Source organism: Scardinius erythrophthalmus (genome assembly GCF_964197995.2).
Source record: "Scardinius erythrophthalmus genome assembly, chromosome: 10".
NCBI lineage: Eukaryota > Metazoa > Chordata > Actinopteri > Cypriniformes > Leuciscidae > Scardinius > Scardinius erythrophthalmus.
In genome coordinates this window covers 40,675,584-40,695,826 of record NC_138230.1, presented here as the reverse complement: position 1 = coordinate 40,695,826, position 20,243 = coordinate 40,675,584, and the positions used below count along the sequence as shown (strand labels likewise).

At 38.3% G+C, this 20,243-nt stretch overlaps 1 protein-coding gene across 2 annotated transcripts in view; it reads right to left on the bottom strand.

Moving 5' to 3' along the window:
- Positions 1 to 421: 421 nt before the first annotated feature.
- vps50 (VPS50 subunit of EARP/GARPII complex) overlaps positions 422 to 20,243 on the bottom strand; it is a 140,988-nt gene continuing 121,166 nt past the window's right edge. For both annotated transcript variants that reach the window (XM_081376096.1, XM_081376097.1), the window contains 5 exons: positions 18,089 to 18,185; positions 17,007 to 17,165; positions 8,746 to 8,867; positions 2,380 to 2,569; positions 422 to 1,405 (listed from right to left, as the gene is read on the bottom strand). In XM_081376096.1, coding sequence (XP_081232222.1) covers positions 1,286 to 1,405; positions 2,380 to 2,569; positions 8,746 to 8,867; positions 17,007 to 17,165; positions 18,089 to 18,185 — 688 coding nt within the window. In that variant the 3' untranslated portion in view covers positions 422 to 1,285. The remainder of the gene's footprint in view (positions 1,406 to 2,379; positions 2,570 to 8,745; positions 8,868 to 17,006; positions 17,166 to 18,088; positions 18,186 to 20,243) is intronic.

The window sequence follows — 20,243 nt, the reverse complement described above, 5'->3', positions numbered from 1 at the left end:
GGGTATTTAAAGTGCAGCACAACAGGAGGAGGAGAACAACATTAATTAGAGCTAAAGCTTTGCTTCCTATAGAGGATTAAAGTGAACTGCACAGCGCATGGGAAAAGACATACCTGAAGGGTAATATGTCATTGTGAAAAGTTGTTAAAGAACTTAATAAAAAAAAATAATAATAATAATCTCTGGATAAAAATGTGTGCAGATAAGCTATAACTGTTGATCATTTAGTGTCTACTTGCTGCTCTAAATATAGTCTAGCAGGTTTTATAAGTGGCGGCAGGTTTCTTCTTCTGCTCACTGTGGGTTAGGGAAAAAAACTTTTCTATACCTTTAATGTGAGGATTCAGCACACTTGAACATCAAAATGTATTCAACGCAAACTGGTAAATTTTCATACCACAAAAACAGTTGAAACAGAATTCTGAGGTATCATTATTCACATGATAAGAACGTTAGCGTATTTATTGTACAACCTTGCCTTTAACTTGGTACAGATGAATATTATACCACAATTTAGTTACCACAAACAAAACAACACATTTCAGTGAGCGAAATACAGTATTTCTGCATTTCAGACATACATAATCTGAAATAAATAGTTTATCACTTTCTAACAGGAAGGTTTCAGGTCTTTTTTTTTTTTTGAGTCTCTTCCTCCAGTTATTACTATTAACATACAAGTAATCACATTCTTGCACACGTGTTTCATGACAACAATACTAATACATCTCTGGGATCTGGTATAAGTGTCATAAATTATAAAATCAATACCTAAGAAATAAGCTGAGTTGTTTGTGTAACAGGATGAGAGCAGTGATGTTCAGCTAGCAAAATGAGCGACAGTGGCCTGTCAAAACAAGACAAGAGATGCACGTGCATTTTGAGTAAAATAACAGAGACGGAGCCTCAGTGTGTTAGAGGACGTCTCGGTATCATTTTAAAAAGCCTCATGCTGCAGAACCAGCAAGAATTCCTCAAAAAGGGAAATATGGTTGTTTTGCCACATCTATGTTTAAATTACTGTTTGATAGCGCATGAGGCATTCATTCATTCATGTTGTGAAGTGATACTGATAACACTTTCATTACCCATTATCCTTTACGACCCTTTAAATGCCGGCTTCATGTGTAGTCAGAGCACGTCCTGCTTTCATTCCTAATAAAATGTAAACAGAAACCGCAAACAAAGTGCAGGCCGCATACGATAATAGATACTGGATAAGTAACAGTGTAGGTGTTTGTGATTTTCGAGAAGATTTTTGGCGGGGTAGTTGGGTGGCATTTATTTATCTTTTCGGCCGATCAATGTCATCGATCGCTGCGAGGAGTTTCTGTCGTGCTTTCTTGTTGATGTGGGACCCGAGGCAGACGGTGACCAGGTTAGTCAGCTGCTTCATAGAGTACTCCTACAAAACAAACTCATGATGAATCTCTACTGGTGATGCCTTTCACAGCAATACATCTTTTTTTAATGAGAAATTAAATCTAGCCTTGTACATGTTTGGAATGTAGGCAGCCTTTGTCCTGGCATTTAAAAGGGAATCATTTAGCGCTGCATCATATATACAATATTCACACAGGCTGTGATGGAGATATTCAATTATATTAGTTTTAAAAAGGATGTTTTAAAAGCATCTCTGATTTGGTGCCAGAGTTGGCAAGTTAGATGCATTTCTGTGAGTGTAACTACTGTACGTTTAATACTTAATAACTGAATTAATATTTGTCATTCAATTTGAAATATTAAAATGTACTAAATATAAATATGTAAATATTAAATATAAAACTAAATAAGATGAATACAGCCAAAGCAGTACACATTCCGATAATTTGTCATTGACAAAAAAATTATATATGTATATATAGCTAATATAATATATATATATATATATATATATATATATATATATATATATGTATGTGTGTGTGTGTGTGTGTGTGTGTGTGTGTGTGTGTGTGTGTGTGTGTGTATGTATGTATGTATGTGAGTATATATACACTCACATACACACACACACACACACACACACACACACACACACACACACACACACATATATATAAAAATATATATATATTATATATATATAATATATATTAGACATTTATAATTATATACATTATATATAAAATATTCATATATATGTGTATATATATATATATATATATATATATATATATATATATATAAAACATTGATTTTATTAATACTGATATTGATTTTTACTTGTTTTACTTATTTTGATGGTAAAAAAAAAACTTTTTAGTAATTTTAAAGCAAAAATATTCCTGATATAGTACAAATATAAACCCTTTTCATAAAACCTGAACCCTTTTCTGTCATTTTAAGAACATGCCAACATTGTGTCATCTGTCTTACCCTGTGGTTCTTGATGAACTGCTCCATGTCGTTCTCAGTCAGGTAGTATGCTTTAATGTAGGTCTCTACGAACTCCTTGTCTGGGATTGGTCTGAGGTCGGTGAGCTTCTCCAGCTTCATCAGGAACTGCTGGAAGTCCAGCTGCATCAGTGCACGTCCTTCATTACTGCATTTCTTCACATTAGCATAGCTGGTAGACAGACAGCAGAGGTGAGTGCGGCTCAGACAGATACAGGACATTCATCAACTCTTGACAGTTTATGCTACATTAATTGTTGAGAGAGTCCGCTAGAGCAAGGTTAAGGTTAAGAGTCTCGCAAGCGAGCACAGCGGTGCTTGTAACTCTCTAATTTACAGGTAACCTCATGTCCTACTACTGATCGAACCTGGAACTTTGATAACCGCTAGGCCACCATAATGTAAATAGGAACACATCAATAAATATACAAATAAATCAACAATGAAGTGATCGACCAATTAGAATCAAGTCTTCCAGAGAGCAGTGTAACTTTTTACAATAACTGACATTACCTTTTCTTTCTCTAAGTGCCCTTCTGGATTTATGTTGAAAATGTTCAAATATAGGGGTTCATACACAACAGATGTTCCACATACATTATTTTCAGCAATAATATTGACAGACTGTGGGATATGGTGATTAAGTCAACTCATCCTTGACTGGTAAGTGACACCAAACGCTGAGGGCCATTTGTTCAGTTTGTCGCTTTTTCATTTGTACAGCTTGAGGGTCTCGGTCTCAGACCCGATCCCAACACTATCGATTTACAGTGTAGCTGCAGCCATGCAGAGTTCAGTGCTGTTGACTCCCCTGTTTGCTTTTAGTCTGACAGCGGTGTAATTACTTTCTGTGAGGGGAAAGATAATGCCGGGCCTATTGAGTATATCCAGTCTGCCAATATATCCCGTGTTTTCCTGCCTCCTTCCTGTCACGTTCTGCTTGATTTGGAATGCAACTCGGCTCGGCACGGCACTGGCGGAGTCGAATTGCAAAAAGAGCTGCCAAAATGGACAAGTAAGCTGGATGAAAACAAAGAATATTCATCCTGGTTGCAAAGGGTTTTTTCATGTATAATGGCCACCATTAGAGATGGTGCTAGGATGAATTCTGGCGCTCTCACATTCATCTTTTTACCTTCATTAAAGGAACACTCCAGCGTTTTTTGAAATAGGGCTTATTCACCTTCTTTCCTACATTTAGATAGGTGGGCAAATGCTTTTTTGTCTCAGTGCATGCATTGTTTTAGTTTGACAGGGTCGGCGCTAGCTTAGCTTAGCATAATGAATGGAATCCTTTGTTGCCAGATAGCAAAATAAAAAAAAACACCTAATTACTTCTTGTGGCCTGCGTATTCACAACGAGTACAAATAGCGATGCAGATTAAGACTAGGCGATTTTCTAGGCAGATATTGACTTATATATTAAGGACTATATTATGGGGAAGCACAGGCGAAGCACTGCTACTTGGGCGTGATATCTCTGCGCCCAAGTAGCAGTGCTTCGCATGTGCTTCACCCCAATATAGTCCCAAGTCAATATCTGCCTAGGAAATCGACTAGTGTTAATCTGCATCGCTATTTGTACTTGTTGTGAATACGCAGGCCACAAGAAGTAATTAGGTGTTTTTTTTTATTTTTTATATTACTTTTACTCAGGACATGCTAGCTGGCAACAAAGGATTCCATTCATTATGCTAAGCTAAGCTAGCGCCGACCCTGTCAAACTAAAACAATGCATGCACTAAGACAAAAATGCATTTGCCCACCTATCTAAATGTAAGAAAAGAAGGTGAATAAGCCCTATTTCAAAAAACGGTGGTGTTCCTTTAATTGTATTGCTACTTTAAGTTAGATGTTTTTTTTTAAGTTTTTGAAAGAAGTCTCATGTTCACCAAGGCTGCATTTATTGGATCAAAAACAGTTTTCTATTTTAATATATTTTAAAATGTAATTTATTCCTGTGATCAAAGCTGAATGTTCAGCATCATTACTCCAGTCTTCAGTGTCACATGATCCTTCAGAAATCATTCCGACGTGCTGATTTGCTGCGCTCTCTCTCTCTCTCTCTCTCTCTCTCTCTCTCTCTCTCTCTCTCTCTCTCTATATATATATATACACACAAACTGAAAATTGAATAAATTATGAAAATATGAAAATATGTAAAAAAAAACAAGAATAATAATCAAAGATTAAAATGAAATAAATGATGAAAATAAATGAAACTAAACTATAAGCAGAAAACTTTCAAATAAAACATTTGTTAGAATGGTGATGAACGTTGCAGTTGAGTAATAAGGGTCTCATTCAAATCCCAAAATAACATACTTTTTTTAATAACCATTTTTAATACGCTATACCACAACGTGTTCAATCATAGATGCTTTTACAATTAATTTACTGATTCATTTATTTTATAAAGGAGTCAAAAAACATTAAACACAGTAAAACATATCATAAATATATAAGGGTTTTGTCAAATATAATATTTTTCCAGGAGATTGGGCACAGCCTGACCCACGCCGTCGACTCAGACTGCTGTGTGAACACACACACTGACAGAAGGTCTACAACTAGAGGCAAAGACGGTCAGGTAGAGTTCATTCATTCACAACTAGACTTTTCAGAAGTTCATGTTTCATTATTGATGTTTCAGGAATCATCCCAGTGTTTAATCAGGTGTAGGATGATGGGAATTCTGCCCAACAGGGGGCCTCAACAAACTTCCAAGGGGGCTACAAATTATTTAAATATTTAAAGATGACTCCAAATTATTTAAAATAAGACAAAACAAGCATTAAAATAAGCTAAAACAACAACAAAAAGAGAAAAAAGGGATAATTTGTCATTTGGTTATTTGTTTATAACTTATATACATCTTTCTATTCATGCCAAGCTCTAAAAAAATGTATCGGGTAGAAATTGTGAAATGTATGCAATGGGAGGCCCTGAAGTCAAAAAGGTTGAGATCCACTGTTTTAAACAGCCACAGCCATATTCCTAACCTACCTCTACATTCAGAGGAAAATGAGAGGTTGATGTCACTGAAACCCTAAACCTAACCCTAATATCTGATTGGTTAATTGACAGAATATATAATCCACCAGCTCTGCGATGCGCCACGCATTAAGAAATCACGTTGAAAGGTCACGCGTGTTCCGGTTCAAAAAGGTACGGTAGGGCGAAAAACTCCCTCTCATTTTCACCTCCAACTTCAAAATCCTCTGACATCGTTGTTTTACCTTTTAATTTATTTTATATTTTTGTAAGGGCGTTGACTTCGTCTTTGCACTGAGTTAACACTAGGTCGGTACTTCCGCCTACGGATGTTGTGACCTTTCAAAGTGATTATGTAATGTATGGCGCATTGCAGAGCTAGTGCAAGATGAGCATTAGTGGTTAAAAAGTATATAAATGTTTATTTATTTTTAGAAAATGACAGATGGTTTTGCTAGATAAGACCCTTCTTCTTCGTCTGGGATCGTGTAGAGCCTTTGAAGCTGCATTGAAACTGCAATTAGGACCATCAAACCGTTGGACCCCATTTAAGTCCACTAAATGGAGAAAAATCCTGGAATGTTTTCCACAAAAACGTTAATTTCTTTTTGACTGAAGAAAGAAAGACATGAACATCTTGGCTGACGTGGGGGTGAGTAAATTATCAGGGAATTTTAATTCTGAAGGCAACTAATCCTTTAACAACGGTGCATCTCTACCATAAAGGTTGCTCATCCAGCTCAATAGCTTCAGGTCCGCAGGGAGTTTGAGACCAACGCACCGTTCTGTCAATGTCAAGTATGCAGACCGCGTAGGGGACCAACTATCAAGGGGGGCACTAAACAGCAAGGCACTTGTTTGGCTAGCGGTGGCCCTGGTGGGATTGAACATTACAGGAATGATGTTTTAGTAGAAGATTCTCTAGAGTTCTTCATATTCTGGGAACATATTGTCATTCCACAAATGTCCATCTGTGCTGTTGTTGTGCACTCTCTCTTGCACTTGCACTAGGCTTTTCAGCTGTTTAACAAAAGCATGCTCATCTCGACGGTGAGCGGTTCCTTCTTTATGCTGCCTTGAGCTATAGAAATGAATAATCAATGGATTAAATGGCATGAAAAATGCATTATTCTCATACATCATCATCTCACATGCAGCTACATCCTGACATCTACAGTGAAGCTTGAAGATATACCATGAATAACCTCTCTGAAGTCAAGAGGTGTCTGTCAAGTTGTGTCAAAAAAGCTTCCAGCAAATCTCCATTACGCTGAAGAGGTGACGAGTACAAAAGCGCTTCTGCAAGTCTGTGAGCTGCAAGATTGCCGGCACACCGAAGATAATATACTGGGGTAAGGAGAGAGTGTTGGAAGACAGGTTGACAACAGTCTCTGGAGAAGACATGGCTTCTAAGTTGCTTGTCACCGTGCCACACAAAAATCCCTGATGTTCATTTTCAATAATCCAGCTCTTGACTAATGACAAGCAGATGGGTGCAAAGAAGGATGGTGGAAGAGGAGGAAACAAGGAGGAAAAATAAATATGAAGAAAATCAAACACTGATGGACTTATATATGCAGTTACTTGAGAGCAACAAAGCCGTTCTGCTCACAGCACAAAGTCATTACAGACATTAGATGAATCCTCACAGAACTAATGCATTTTTACAATATCTACAGTATGAGAATGTCTCAGGAAGAAGGCAAAAACAGAGAAAAACACTCCTTCACATTAATACATGATGAGAGTTGATCCAAACACAAGATCGATGATGCAGCTGAAAATCTTAGTGTTTCTTGCTTTTAAATCAAATAACATCAGCACGCAGCAAAAGACTGCACACTCCCCCGAAACCCGAGTGATAAAGGGTTTGCTTTGCATCCCCAAGAGAATCACTGCCAGCCACACCATCACCGAAAAGGCCAAAAAGCTCCTCTTGCCAGTAAAAACACCCCATGAGTTAAGTAGAGGAATGAAGAAGGAGAGAAGCTAAAGCTTTCACTCAGGTTTGGTGTTTTTGTACATATGGCTGTGGATTAAAAGCATCTGGCCAGTACATTTGCCTTTTGTGTTATCAGATATTTGCTTTAAAAGTAAACATATTGTTGGAGGAAGTCCTAGAAAATCAAACAAGTCTGCTTTCATGACAGGATAAAATGCTTTTGTTGCCATGTTTTAAGCATATACTGTAAATGTTCTACCGCTTCAAAGTTTGCGGTCAGTAAAATTAAATGAAATGAAATGAAATTTTTTTTTTTTTTTTTAATAAATGCTGTTCTTTTAAGCTTTCTATTCATCGCAGAATCCTGAAAAAATCTATCACTGTTTCCACAAAAAAGATTCAGCAGCTGTTTTCAACATCGATAATAATAATACATGTTTCTTAAGCAGCAAAACAGCATATTAGAATGATTTCTGAAGGATCATGTGACTGAAGATTGGAGTAATGGCTGTTGAAAATTAATCAATTTTATTGATTAGGACTCATCCTCTCTGTTATTATATTGGTTGAGACATTCAATTATCTAGCGATCAGTGTAGCAGGCTTTATGCTCATGTCTAAATCCACTTGTGCTTGCTTGTACCGTAAATATCACTGACTTTGTGAGCAGATTTAATCAATTTAGATCTGCCTGAGGAACTTCAAGAAGAAGTTGTTAGGACGAAAGTGAAAAGATTGGCGAAGCTTTTAACCTTCAACATCCATTAAAGCAAAACGGAAAGAGCGTGGCATAACCCAAACACTTTTGAGGTCAATCCATCTTATAAAACCAAGCAACCGGGCATCTGTAAGAAAAATGAACGCGATGCCAGATACTATATGGAATTCCAGGGGAAAAACTGGGAAAACTGTCTAGACATCAGCACTTGACATCTGATGCCTCTTTGGGAGACTAGCAAGAAGAAAGTCACTTTTGAGACAAGCCAACATGAAGTCATGCCTGGAATTAGCTGGAAACCATGTGACAAAACATGAACAATTTTGGAAGGATATTTTGTGGTCTGATGAGACTAAACTTGAGCTCTTTGGCCTGAAAGCGAAGTGCTATGTTTGGCGTTTACCAAATACAGCCGATACCAATAATACCAAGCAAAATGGTGGCAATGCCATACTCTGGCGTACAGTAAGAGGGACTGGAAAACTCTGTGGCAACATGGACCGAGTCTAATATAGGCAAATGCTTGAGGAGAAGCTGAGAGGTAAATACTATTTTCTTTGTTTGGGTTAAGGCTTGAGTAGTTTGTAATGTCCGGTATTTCCAATGAAAACAGTCTGTGGTAGGAGATTTATCTGAGAGCAGGTGGTCTCATATACATCCACACACATTTGGTTGAGCTCGGTGGGTCACTTACCCCTCCACTAATGTCCTGTTGGCCAGACGGATGCAGTGCTCCCATAAGACATTGGACACAGGCAGAGGAATCCGAACTATTTTCGACACATCTCCCATTCTTTGGTTGAACTTCTCAAACTCCTGCAGAAAACAATTTATGACATAAAAGGTCAAAAGTCAAGACACTCATTTTTTGTCTGGATCTATTAATTTAAAGAGCTTACAAAGTAAAATAAATAAATATTGGATAATAATAATAATAATAATAATAATAATAAAAACGCAATTCATACATGAGCATGTTTTTAATTTTGGAATTAAAATTCATTTTGATTTTTTTTTTTTTTGAGCGGCATTTAGTAAAAAAAAGTCAAGGTTATAAAACTGTCCTCAAAAATGTAAATCATTTAATAATTCACAATATTTGTGAAAAATACCCCCCCCTCCCCTTTTTTTAACTTTAGAAATATATTTTACAACATAATGTTTCAGTACACCCAACAAAGAAAATACAGTATATTATTGTTGTACTTGGTTTCACCACGGCACACTGAATTGAAACACTTCTTGAAAACGGCATGAACGTTTTTCAAACCATTATGAATGGTACATTTCCAAGAGCTTGGCATATGTGTTTTAAACTAAATTGTTAAAAGATTGTTATTTTTTGTGTACACTCTTAATTGTCATTGACCCAAAACCATTTAGTCTTGCATCCTCCCTTGTGTGCAGTGCTTGGTGTTAACAATTCACCATAACCATCAGCATTATTATTGGGTGTTGCTGGGACCATCTGCATGAGAGGTCAAGAACAGGCTACAAATAGTATTTTAGGATGCCGCACAAATCCAGAAATCCCAACAAAGGTGTAAATGAATTACAGAGTCAGAGAAGCGTAACAGCGGTCTATAAACGTTCACTGGAGCCATCCTGGCAGGCCATGTTGTCAAACCCACAGGATTCAGGTTATTCAAAGAAGCTCTCTCTAAATCCCTGCAGTGCAGATGTCTGGATAAAGCCGTGCCACATTCAAAAACCTGTACTGTAGAAGCCGGCTTCTCACGGAGGTGTTGATTCAGCTGTGCTTGAGCCCATTTCTCTTTCACTTGTGACAGGAAAACCCACCCATAACTTTCTTAACACAATGACATATGGCTCATTTGAGAGCCAAGGACCACATGTACCGTGAGCTCACACCTTGAACGTTGATACAAAGCCAAGAGCACTGAAACTGCTGTGCAAGTTGTCTGGGTTATTATGCTACCTTTAATCTTGTGAATTCATTTTTACAACGTAGAAATATGGTTTTAAAAGAATGCAAAAGTGATTGTCTAAAGATTACGGTTTCTCAGTATCTAATTATAATGTATTGGCCCGGGAAAAGAGACAGTTTAAGAATTCAAACTGAGAAACTAATCACAGCAAACATTGATCAGATTATTTGCTCTCAGTCATGTTGATAAGTATTAAAGCAATGCAAACCGAAAGGAGTCTCAGTTTTCGATTTCTAACAAACTAATTACGTTATTTAGGTACTTTTTATAGAAAGTAATGCATTGTTACTTTTGCATTACTTTTTCTCACCTGATCTGTGCTTTCTTGTAAAAAACAAAAAACACACACACACAAAAAAAAAAGGTAAATTCACACCTGTACAGTAGAGGGCAAATGTGATGTTGAACTAAAGTTATTTTTGCTTATTCGTGTGATTGAATTGGATCAAATGTCAGCAGCAAAGACACTCATAAAGTGAGAAATACAAAGTATATTTGTGTTATTTAACATTTAATTATTGCAGGTTTGTGTAATATTGTGAAATTGCATTTCACTGTTTTTATTCATTCTGAAGAAAACTGAATCTGTTTTTGTGCAAGTGAGTAAATGAGATGAGTAAATACCTGCTTACATTTAGTCTAGAACTACAATAACCATCATGTTCACACAGCGCACACAACGCCTCTGCACTTACGTTTCTTTCAACATGGGGATAGGAGAGCTGTCAGTCGATAAACAGCGAAACAAAGCATGTGGTGTTACTTATTTGAAAAAATAAATCAGATATTTTGTTGTAAACTTAAAAGTAACGCGTTACTTTACTGGTGACTTGAAAAAAGTAATCTGATTACCTAACTTAGGTAAAAAAAAGCTCTACGGTGTGCCTTTGTGTTGTTTGATGAAAATCCAACTCAAAGTTTTCACCCACTTACATCCTAAAGAACTGAAATGTCACTTCTGAGCTGTCATCAGTTTTGCTTTGAATGGTCACAGTATCAGTCTTATAAATCAACCCACAGAAAAAAGAAAGCAAAGAATCTCATTTAACCTTCAGACTTTGTGCGAGCTTTGGAACGGGTTCTGAAATGTGTTCTTAATTAACCTCTTGGCCTCTTTTCCAACATTATCTATAAGGATGAGATGGGTAAAAGAAGTCAATGGGTAAGCTGTCTGCCCTACTTAATCTAAGGCCGGCGACACACTTGGCTGTGTGGCGTGAGCGTGGGGTTTCCATGTCTTTGCACACCAGAAACGTGTCTGACGCAGCGCTGCTGCTGCTAGGTAACATATGATAAGCCTCATTGGTGATATATTCGACATATGGGGAGAGAGTTGTGGAAGGCCTATATTCATGTTAAAAATAAATACATAGCAGCAAAGACAAAGTTGGCAGTATTGACGGCAAAATAGGCTACAGAATATTTCGTTCTGTATTGACAGGTGCAATATTTGAAAATCGATAATTATTATTTTACATTACATTTATATGTGCATTTATGTCAAAACCTAGAGACTTTCAAACATCAAAATGTAATTTATTAATATGTATTCGTGTCATGTAAACATATTTTCCTATTCTATTTTGCCTGGAAACGCTTCCAACACGTGACTTGCATGTCGCATGAAAAATAGGCGTCGGTTCGATTTCTAGCATGCACGTGTTTTCCGCGCGCAACCTCTGTTAACATGGGAGCCGAAATAAAAACAGACACGCCACGCAGCTAGTGTGTAGCCGGCCTAAGCAAACAGCATCGCTTTTGTCACATGACCATATAGTTAGAAAGGGCCTATCATATACATATTATTGTGATTAAGAGATCACATTAGAGAAGTGATTTTTATGTTTAAAACGGCTTCTTTATTTTATTTTATTTTTTTGTGTTTTAAGCATTATTGTTATTATTATTTATTTATTTATTTATTTTTTCACAGAAAAAGCATCCAGGTGTAAAAATGAGTCTCATACATAAATTGTCTATTTATAAAAATCAAGTAAATTATTATAAAAACTGGTAACTGTCATATACTTGGGGGAAAATTGTGTTAAGCTCTAGAAGGAGAAAAAGTTATTTTTTGTGTCCTTCAAATATTCTGAATATCAAACCTTTTCTGGTTTATAAAAAAATATGATGCAGGAATATTCTACATTATTCTGCAACATTCTGCAAAATAGAATTCTTCGTCATTCCAAAACTGAATAACTTTCTTTATTCAGAGGAACATGCAAAAAAAAAAAGAAAGAAGATATTTTGATTTTTTTTTGTCCATACAATTAAAGTCTAAAGGGTTCAATGTACTCTTTGACTTTCATTGTATGGAGAAAAACATATCTTCTTTTGTATTCCACAGAAGTCATACAGGTTGAGAATGACATGTAAATGATGATAGAACTTTCATTATTGGTTGAACTATCCCTTTAAGTAGAAAAAGGAACCGCTTACTGTTACCCTAGAGAAATAAGAATCGGTTCACACAGTACACAGCTAAAGACAAATAACAGTGCACTTCTGCTCTATAATGCAGGCAAGTAATTATACCATTTATTTATATATATAAGCAAATGTCCTTTATGTGCCCGGGCACCTGGACTTCATTTTCATGGTTATTTTAAATAAAGCAAGAGTCAACGTGAGTCACTGCAGTATTTCCGCAGATACATGATTAATTCAGTAATCTTGGCAAACCCAGACAAATTGGCTTCAAACAAACAGACTTGGCGCAGGGCTACAACGATTGCACAGAGAGAAACGGGCACAGCGCTTCACTCAGCGGGCGCACAAAGGTGAGCCTCCTTTCTTCATTTGCAGCCAAGCTCCATTACATTCCCCACTAACACTTTGCAGCTCAGATCAGAAACTTATGTAAATCCACATGATTATGCATATTTCGGAATTCAGCGAGCTTCCTCGGCAAATAAGCCATAGAGATAATTCAATTGTGAAACCCCATCTGCTCTGAGCTTTTTTTTCCCTGTCTCTTTATATATGCGTCAGCCATTCAAATCGCTCCCAACCCAATGCAAAATTCATATGGGCTAATGAGCAGAGGTTAAAGAAGAGATGTGGACATGCAAAGGAATGAGACATCCTCAGTCCAGTGATCCTTAACTGAGACATGAGATAACTTTTCCACTCTATAAACTTGCCCTTCAAATTCTGAGTGTGACTCCCAAAGCCTGACCATTTAAATAATTTAGATCCTGACAAATAATTGATAGCCGTGATCTTTCAATCTAGAGGAATTCATGAGGCAGAGTCATTAGGCATAGAGAAAATCTGCATGAAGAAAGCTAACTAGCAACCTTAGGGTAAACATATCAATCAAGCCTGCTCGTTGTGGGCTTCAACTTGTTTGCTTGCTTCAGTAGAAGTCACAATAGGGCCAGTATATTAACATAGGCACATCATTTCCATGCATTGGTAATGTGCTGCATGTGAAATGGTGACAGTGACAGCTGTACTGGGCTTTCCTTCAGAAGTTCAGACCCTCTCCACAGCATCACCCAGAGGAGCAGCACTTAACCTGAATTATCTCACTTTAAACATGCAGCTGTGTGAGTGGGCATGAGTTCAACAACATGAGGTCCACCGCACATGACTGCACACTTAGACTTGATTTCACTTGATGAGAATTTATCTGCTGTGCTAGCAGTGACATTCATTCAGAAATCAAAAACTGATAAAAACAAAGTTGTCAAAATAGCCATACATACATACATATACAGTATATATATATATATATATATATATATATATATATATATATATATATATATATATATACAATATATATATACAATATATATATATATATATATATATATATATATATATATATATATATACACACACACACACACACACACACACACACACACAGTAGTCAACATTTGAGGTGGATCAAAAAAGTTCATCAAAGTTGTCCTAAGACAAGACCGGGTATTGTTAAAAATTCATGTATAACTTTGATGAAAGGTTTTGATGTTGGATTTACCCTGGTGAAGGAGAGGGTCGCTTCCCTGTGCCTTCGGGTCGGGGACAGGCCTCTCACTGTCGTGTGTGCCTACGGGCCGAACGGCAGTGCAGAGTACCCAGCCCTCTTGGAGTCTCGGGGAGGGGTGCTGGAAAGTGCTCCGACTGGGGACTCTGTCGTTTTACCGGGGGACTTCAACACTAACGTGGGCAGCGACAGTGACACCTGGAGGGACGTTATTGGGAGGAACGGTTCATCTCAGCGGTTTCTGTTATTGGACTTCTGTGCTAGTCACAGCTTGTTCAAGCATAAACGCGAAGTGTATATTCGCATCGCGTTACTCGCTCTAGATTACTCGCTGGATGTTTTTCTTGTTTTTCGCGTCACTCGCGAATAAAAACATCCCGCGAAAAGGAGTGTGTCATCATCATCAACAACAACACAATTTCTTTCTGCCATAATTTTTCCGTCATGTCTGAAATAAATGATATTCTGCTCTGTGGTTGTTGTGGAAGTCCCAAATACGGAGGAAAGCCAAACGCCGACGTGTCTGGGTTCACAGCACCATCCAGAGGCGCACTCAACTCGGTGAATTTCACAGTCTTCACGCGAATTTTCCGCTCGAGTTGAAATTTTTCAACTTGCGCGGAAGACGCGATTGAGACGATTATCGAGCTTTTGCGGCAAATGCGTCGCCCAATTCGCGTCATTCGCGACGCCCGGCGCGAATTCGCGTCTATTCGCGTCTTTGCATTTACTTTGTATGTAATCTACTCACGCAAATAATTAAATTTGCGTTTGGTGTGAACACGCCATAAGGGTGTCCATCAATGCACGTGGCACCAGGACAGCCTAGGCCAGAGGTCGATGATCGACTTTGTGGTCGTTTCATCCGACCTCAGGCCGTATGTCTTAGACACTCGGGTGAAGAGAGGGGCAGAGCTGTCAACTGATCACCACCTGGTGGTGAGTTGGATCCGAGGCAGGGGAGGTGCTGGAGGGTTAATGGGAGTTTGCCCAACCAATCCACGTGTGCTTTGTGGATTTGGAGAAGGCATTCGACTGTGTCCCTCACGGCGTCCTGTGGAGGGTGCTCTGGGAGTAAGGGCTGTCCGGTCCATGTACGACCGAAGCAGGAGCTTGGCTCGCATTGCCGGCAGTAAGTCAGACTTGTTCCTGGTGCATGTTGGACTCCGGCAAGGCTACCCTTTGTCACCGGTTCAGTTTATAATTTTTATGGACAGAATTTCGAGGCGCAGTCAAGGGCCGGAGGGTGTCAGGTTTGGGGACCACACGATTTCATCTCTGCTTTTTGCGGATGATGTTGTCGTGCTGGCCTCATCAGACCAGGACCTTCAGCATGCGCTGGGACGGTTTGCAGCCAAGTGTGAAGCGGCTGGGATGAGAATCAGCACCTCCAAGTCTGAGGCCATGGTTCTCTGTTGGAAAAGGGTGGCTTGCCCGCTTCAGGTTGGTGGAGAAGTTCAAGCATCTTGGGGTCTTGTTCACGAGTGAGAGAAGGATGAAACGGGAGATTGCCAGACGGATTGGTGCAGCTTCTGCAGCAACGCGGTCGATGTACCGGCCTGTCGTGGTGAAGAAGGAGCTGAGCTGCAAGGCAAAGCTTTCAATTTACCGGTCGATATACGTTCCTACTCTCACCTATGGACATAAGCTGTGGGTCATGACTGAAAGGACAAGATCCCGAATACAGGCGGCCAAAATGAGCTTTCTCCGCGGGGTGGCTGGGCGCTCCCTTAGAGATAGGGTGAGGAGCTCGGTCACTCGGGAGGAGCTCAGAGTAGAGCCGCTGCTCCTCCACATCGAGAGGTGTCAGCTGAGGTGGCTCGGGCATCTGTTCCGGATGCCTCCTGGACGCCTTCCCAAGGAGGTGTTCTGGGCGAGTCCCAAAGGGAGGAGACCCCAGGGAAGACCTAGGACACGCTCCCGGCTGGCCATGGGAATGCCTCGGTATTCCCCCGGAAGAGCCGGAGGAAGTGTCTAGGGAGAGGGAAGTCTGGGCGTCTCTGCTTAGACTCGTGACCCGGCCCAGGATAAGCGGAAGACGATGGATGGATGGATATAACGTATATAAATTACCATTCAAAAGTTTTGGGTCGATAAGATTTGTTTTTGAGTCTCTACATTCAGTAAGAACATTAATATTGTGAAATATTACACTTTAAAATAACTTGTCTGTTCAAATATATTTAAAATGTAATGTATTCCTGTGATCAAAGCTGAATTTTCAGCATCATTACTCCAGTCTTCAGTGTCACATGATCCTTCAGAAATGATTCTAATATGCTGATTTGCTGCTGAAAAAACTCACTGACCCCAAATATTTTGAACAGTAGTGTGTATGTGTGTGTGTAATTTTGTACAATTCATAATAATTAAAATATAGAAAATATTAAATTAACATCATAATGCAGTGAATAACTGAAGCAATGCAACATCTATTATTAATACCACACATTACTTTATGTGAATAGTATCAATATAACTCATTATTTTTTATGAGTAATGCAATAATGTAATCTGTTACTTTAGAAATAGACCAGACTGTAGCACCCAGGAGCTGATATTCCCTCACCTCATCAGTAAAGTCAACCCATAATCACATCCGTCACTTGAGTGAGTGTTTGTACAGTGTTTGAGTCGTCGCCTGTCTCTCTCAGTTAAACGCAGCATGTCAACCTTAACTTTAGACCTCTGGATAACCTTCTGAAACACACATTCTGACACCACACATTTCGATCATCGAGTGTCCTGTCAGGTGAGTACAGCAGATGAGTGGATAGGACATGTCAGCAAGGCTCTGTCACTGTGCATGACAGTTTCCTTAAAACTAAACAAACCGTGCTGTAATTGACTAAGGAAGCCAAGAATATGAGTGGAGAAACGGTTGGCTGATCTTTACTGATGCACGTCTAAGTGTGTTCTCCTCTAGTGTGAAAATGAACAGAGAGGAGGAGGCCACACATTATTCTTGCACATAAAACCCACTGCACGACCTCAAAAACACATTACCTTTAAAAGGACATCCACATAGATGTTGTGCTGTGACATTATCTCTTTAATGTCCCATTTCACTCCAGCCATCAGTAACAGCATCTGTTCGTAATCTATGGCTTTGGCCGCCACAATCCAGTAAATGGGTTTGCGGAGCTCGCTGGCTGTAGATACAGTCTATAGAGAAAAGAGCATAGGAAAGGTCAAAATAAAGAGCACCTATACAGTCAAAGTGTGGAAAACAGATTAGTATTAGTCAAACATCCAAGATCCAAAGACATTAAGTAGTTGCTGTACATGAATTGCTATGTACTCAGAACAAAAGTATTTAGTGATAAAGAAACCATAGAATCCCCAAATGTTCTATTGTACAGCTTTACTTCTTAATGATACTTTCAGTTCTAAGCAATGAATAATAAGGACCTTCATAAAAAGGACATATATTATGCTCTAAAATGGAAATCAATTTCCCCCAATTCAACTCAAAAATGAAGTTCAGTTACTGCTTTAAATTAAGTCTCATTTAAAAAAAATCTTGCTTAGTTGAAACTTGCATTAATTGAAATTAATTTATTTTGATGAGTTAAAGTAAACGTTGTCATGATTTATTGATCATGTACTTTTTTACAGTGCATGTAAATTAAGAAAACTAAATCATATGTGGATGTAAAGATACAAAATGTACATTTAAATTAAATATGCATATATTTAGAAGAATAAAGAATAACAATAAAGGAAATAAAAAACTGGTAAAATGTTCATCCAGCAAGATGTGGAAAATGTATGAAAAAAATTAATAAAACAGAAATAGAGTTTTAAAGGTTAACATACAGAGCACAAATTGAATAAACTTCTACAAAGCACTGTAGTATATTACACTTCATATCACCTAATATTGTTATAGCCCATTGCTGGGTGATTTATGTCAAACACTCCACACCGTCCGATCACACAGACAGCAGAGCTCATCAATAGTCATTTTGTGTCTTATAACAGAAGTTACACATTTTAAAGACTCTAGAGGATCCTGCATCAGACAGGAGGGAGATTGAAAAGACTCTGAAAAGGAGAGAGTGGAAAGGTCAGGGCCATAAACAGACCTGTGAGTAGAACTGCTGGAGGAAGGGCTTCTTGGCTGAAGGCATCATGGTGTCGAGATGAGGCTGAAGGAACTCAAACTGCTCCGCCAGAAAAACTCTGAAGGGAAGAAAAGGCCAAAATCAGAGAGCGCTTTCTGCAGGTTTCCAGCAAAACAATCACTATATGACATTACCCGCAGGGAACTGGCTGTGCTGAAAACTAGTTACAGTGGTGAAAAAAAAAAAAAGGTGTGAAGTGACTAGGAAGTTCAATGCTTACATTTTTCAAGCTTACATTTTCCTGCTTTCATTTTTTTTTCAGACAAGGCCTACTGACGTGAGAGCTAAATATAAGGGCTTCTATATTAAGAGCTACAGTTACTATAAAAATAATTCACTGTCTTTTTTAAATCACAACATTGAACCTCAGATTATTTGAGACTGATATACAGAAGAAGAAAAAATTAAGTCAAAATTATTATTTTATTTAATAGTTATTAAACACAAAGTAAGTTTTCTCCCCATCAAGTCAGTATTTATGTAGATTTCTACAATCAATTAAATAACACTGGCTACGCAACGCAGTTGAAATTTGTCTTTGTCCATATCCAAAGCATTAAACACATTAAAGGGGGGGTGAAATGCTATTTCATGCATACTGAGTTTTTTACACTGGTAAAGAGTTGGATTCCCATGCTAAACATGGACAAAGTTTAAAAAATTAAATTGCACGTTTGAAGGAGTACTTCTGTGCCAAAAATTGTCTTTCCGGTTTTTCACAAGTTTCGGAAAGTTTTTTTCGAGAATGGGTATGTGTGACGTCAGATGTAACGGAATTTCCTTATATGGGTCCTAAGGGCACTTCTCCGGTAAGATCGCGGGCGCGTGCGCACACGTAGACCAGAGAAAGAGAGCGAAAGCAGTTCGCCATCGAAGCGCCCTGCCCAGCTTTTGGGAAGCCAATGTCACCAAAGAAGTGTGTTTTTGGTTGCCAGGGCAAGACAACCCTGCACAGATTCCCAAAGAACCCAGCGTTAAGGCACCAGTGGATGGAGTTTGTTTTCCTGAGCATAAACGGAGTTGTGTAAGACTGTTTGTTCCCTGCATTTCGACGATGATTGTTTTATAAACAAAGCCCAGATCGTCTAATGCTTAAGGATCGAGCAGTCACAATGATAAAGGTTCGGTGAGTAAAACTGCTTCTAATCTATTGTCTCTGTGTGTTGTTACTAGCTCGGCGCGTTAGCACAGCTTTAGCTTCGCCCACACGGCCCGCCTCCAGCCGCTTGGTTTTTTCCGGAAAGACTCGGTACATCCTATCTTTCTTAATATAATATAATAAAACTAAAGACTTTTTGGAGATATGAAGGATGCAATACTACTCTATAGGTACTCAAGATTAACAGGAAATGAGCATTTCACCCCCCCTTTAAAGAGAGATACATAACAACAAAATGTTACTAAAAAACTTCACCTAAGGTGTTATTTCAAAAGAAAACAAACAACCACTCAAAACTAAAACAATCCATAGGTAAAATTTTTATTTGTATAACTGTCGATATCTGACATTAGAGAGTGTTTTTGTGTTAATTGGTGCAAAAGTCAAATTAAGTTCACTGTGATTCAGTGCTTTAAAACCCCAAAAACACACAAAAAAAATCCATGGGGTGGATACTTTTTATAGGCAATGTAATGAGATCGGAAATTACCATTTGTTAGCATAATTTTCGAACTGCTGAATTAATAGTTTTTCTGATGTTTTGTCTTACAACCTAAAATTGAAAAACAAGATGGCTAACACAGTCATAAAATTAATGTATGTTGTCTGAGCAAATCAACTGCATCCAGGAATCAAAACAAAATTCTGCAGGCAAAGAATTAACTGAGAGAAGAGGTAATTATAAATCATTGATTCCTAACGCTGCCAATGGCTGTGTACAACCGGGACCTTCATAAAGAGTCACTGCTCACCAAACACCGCCAGGTAATTTATGCTAATGACAGCCCACATACAGAGATAAGAGTTCAATGAGCAATAAGAGTCCAAATATTTGCATATAACACCTAATGAACACTAGAGTTGATGTGAAAGCAGAACATGAAAAGCTATGTGTTGAAGAATTCGGTTTTCTGTGAGCTACTGAATATTGTTATGCAGAATAAGTTTTTTGAGAAA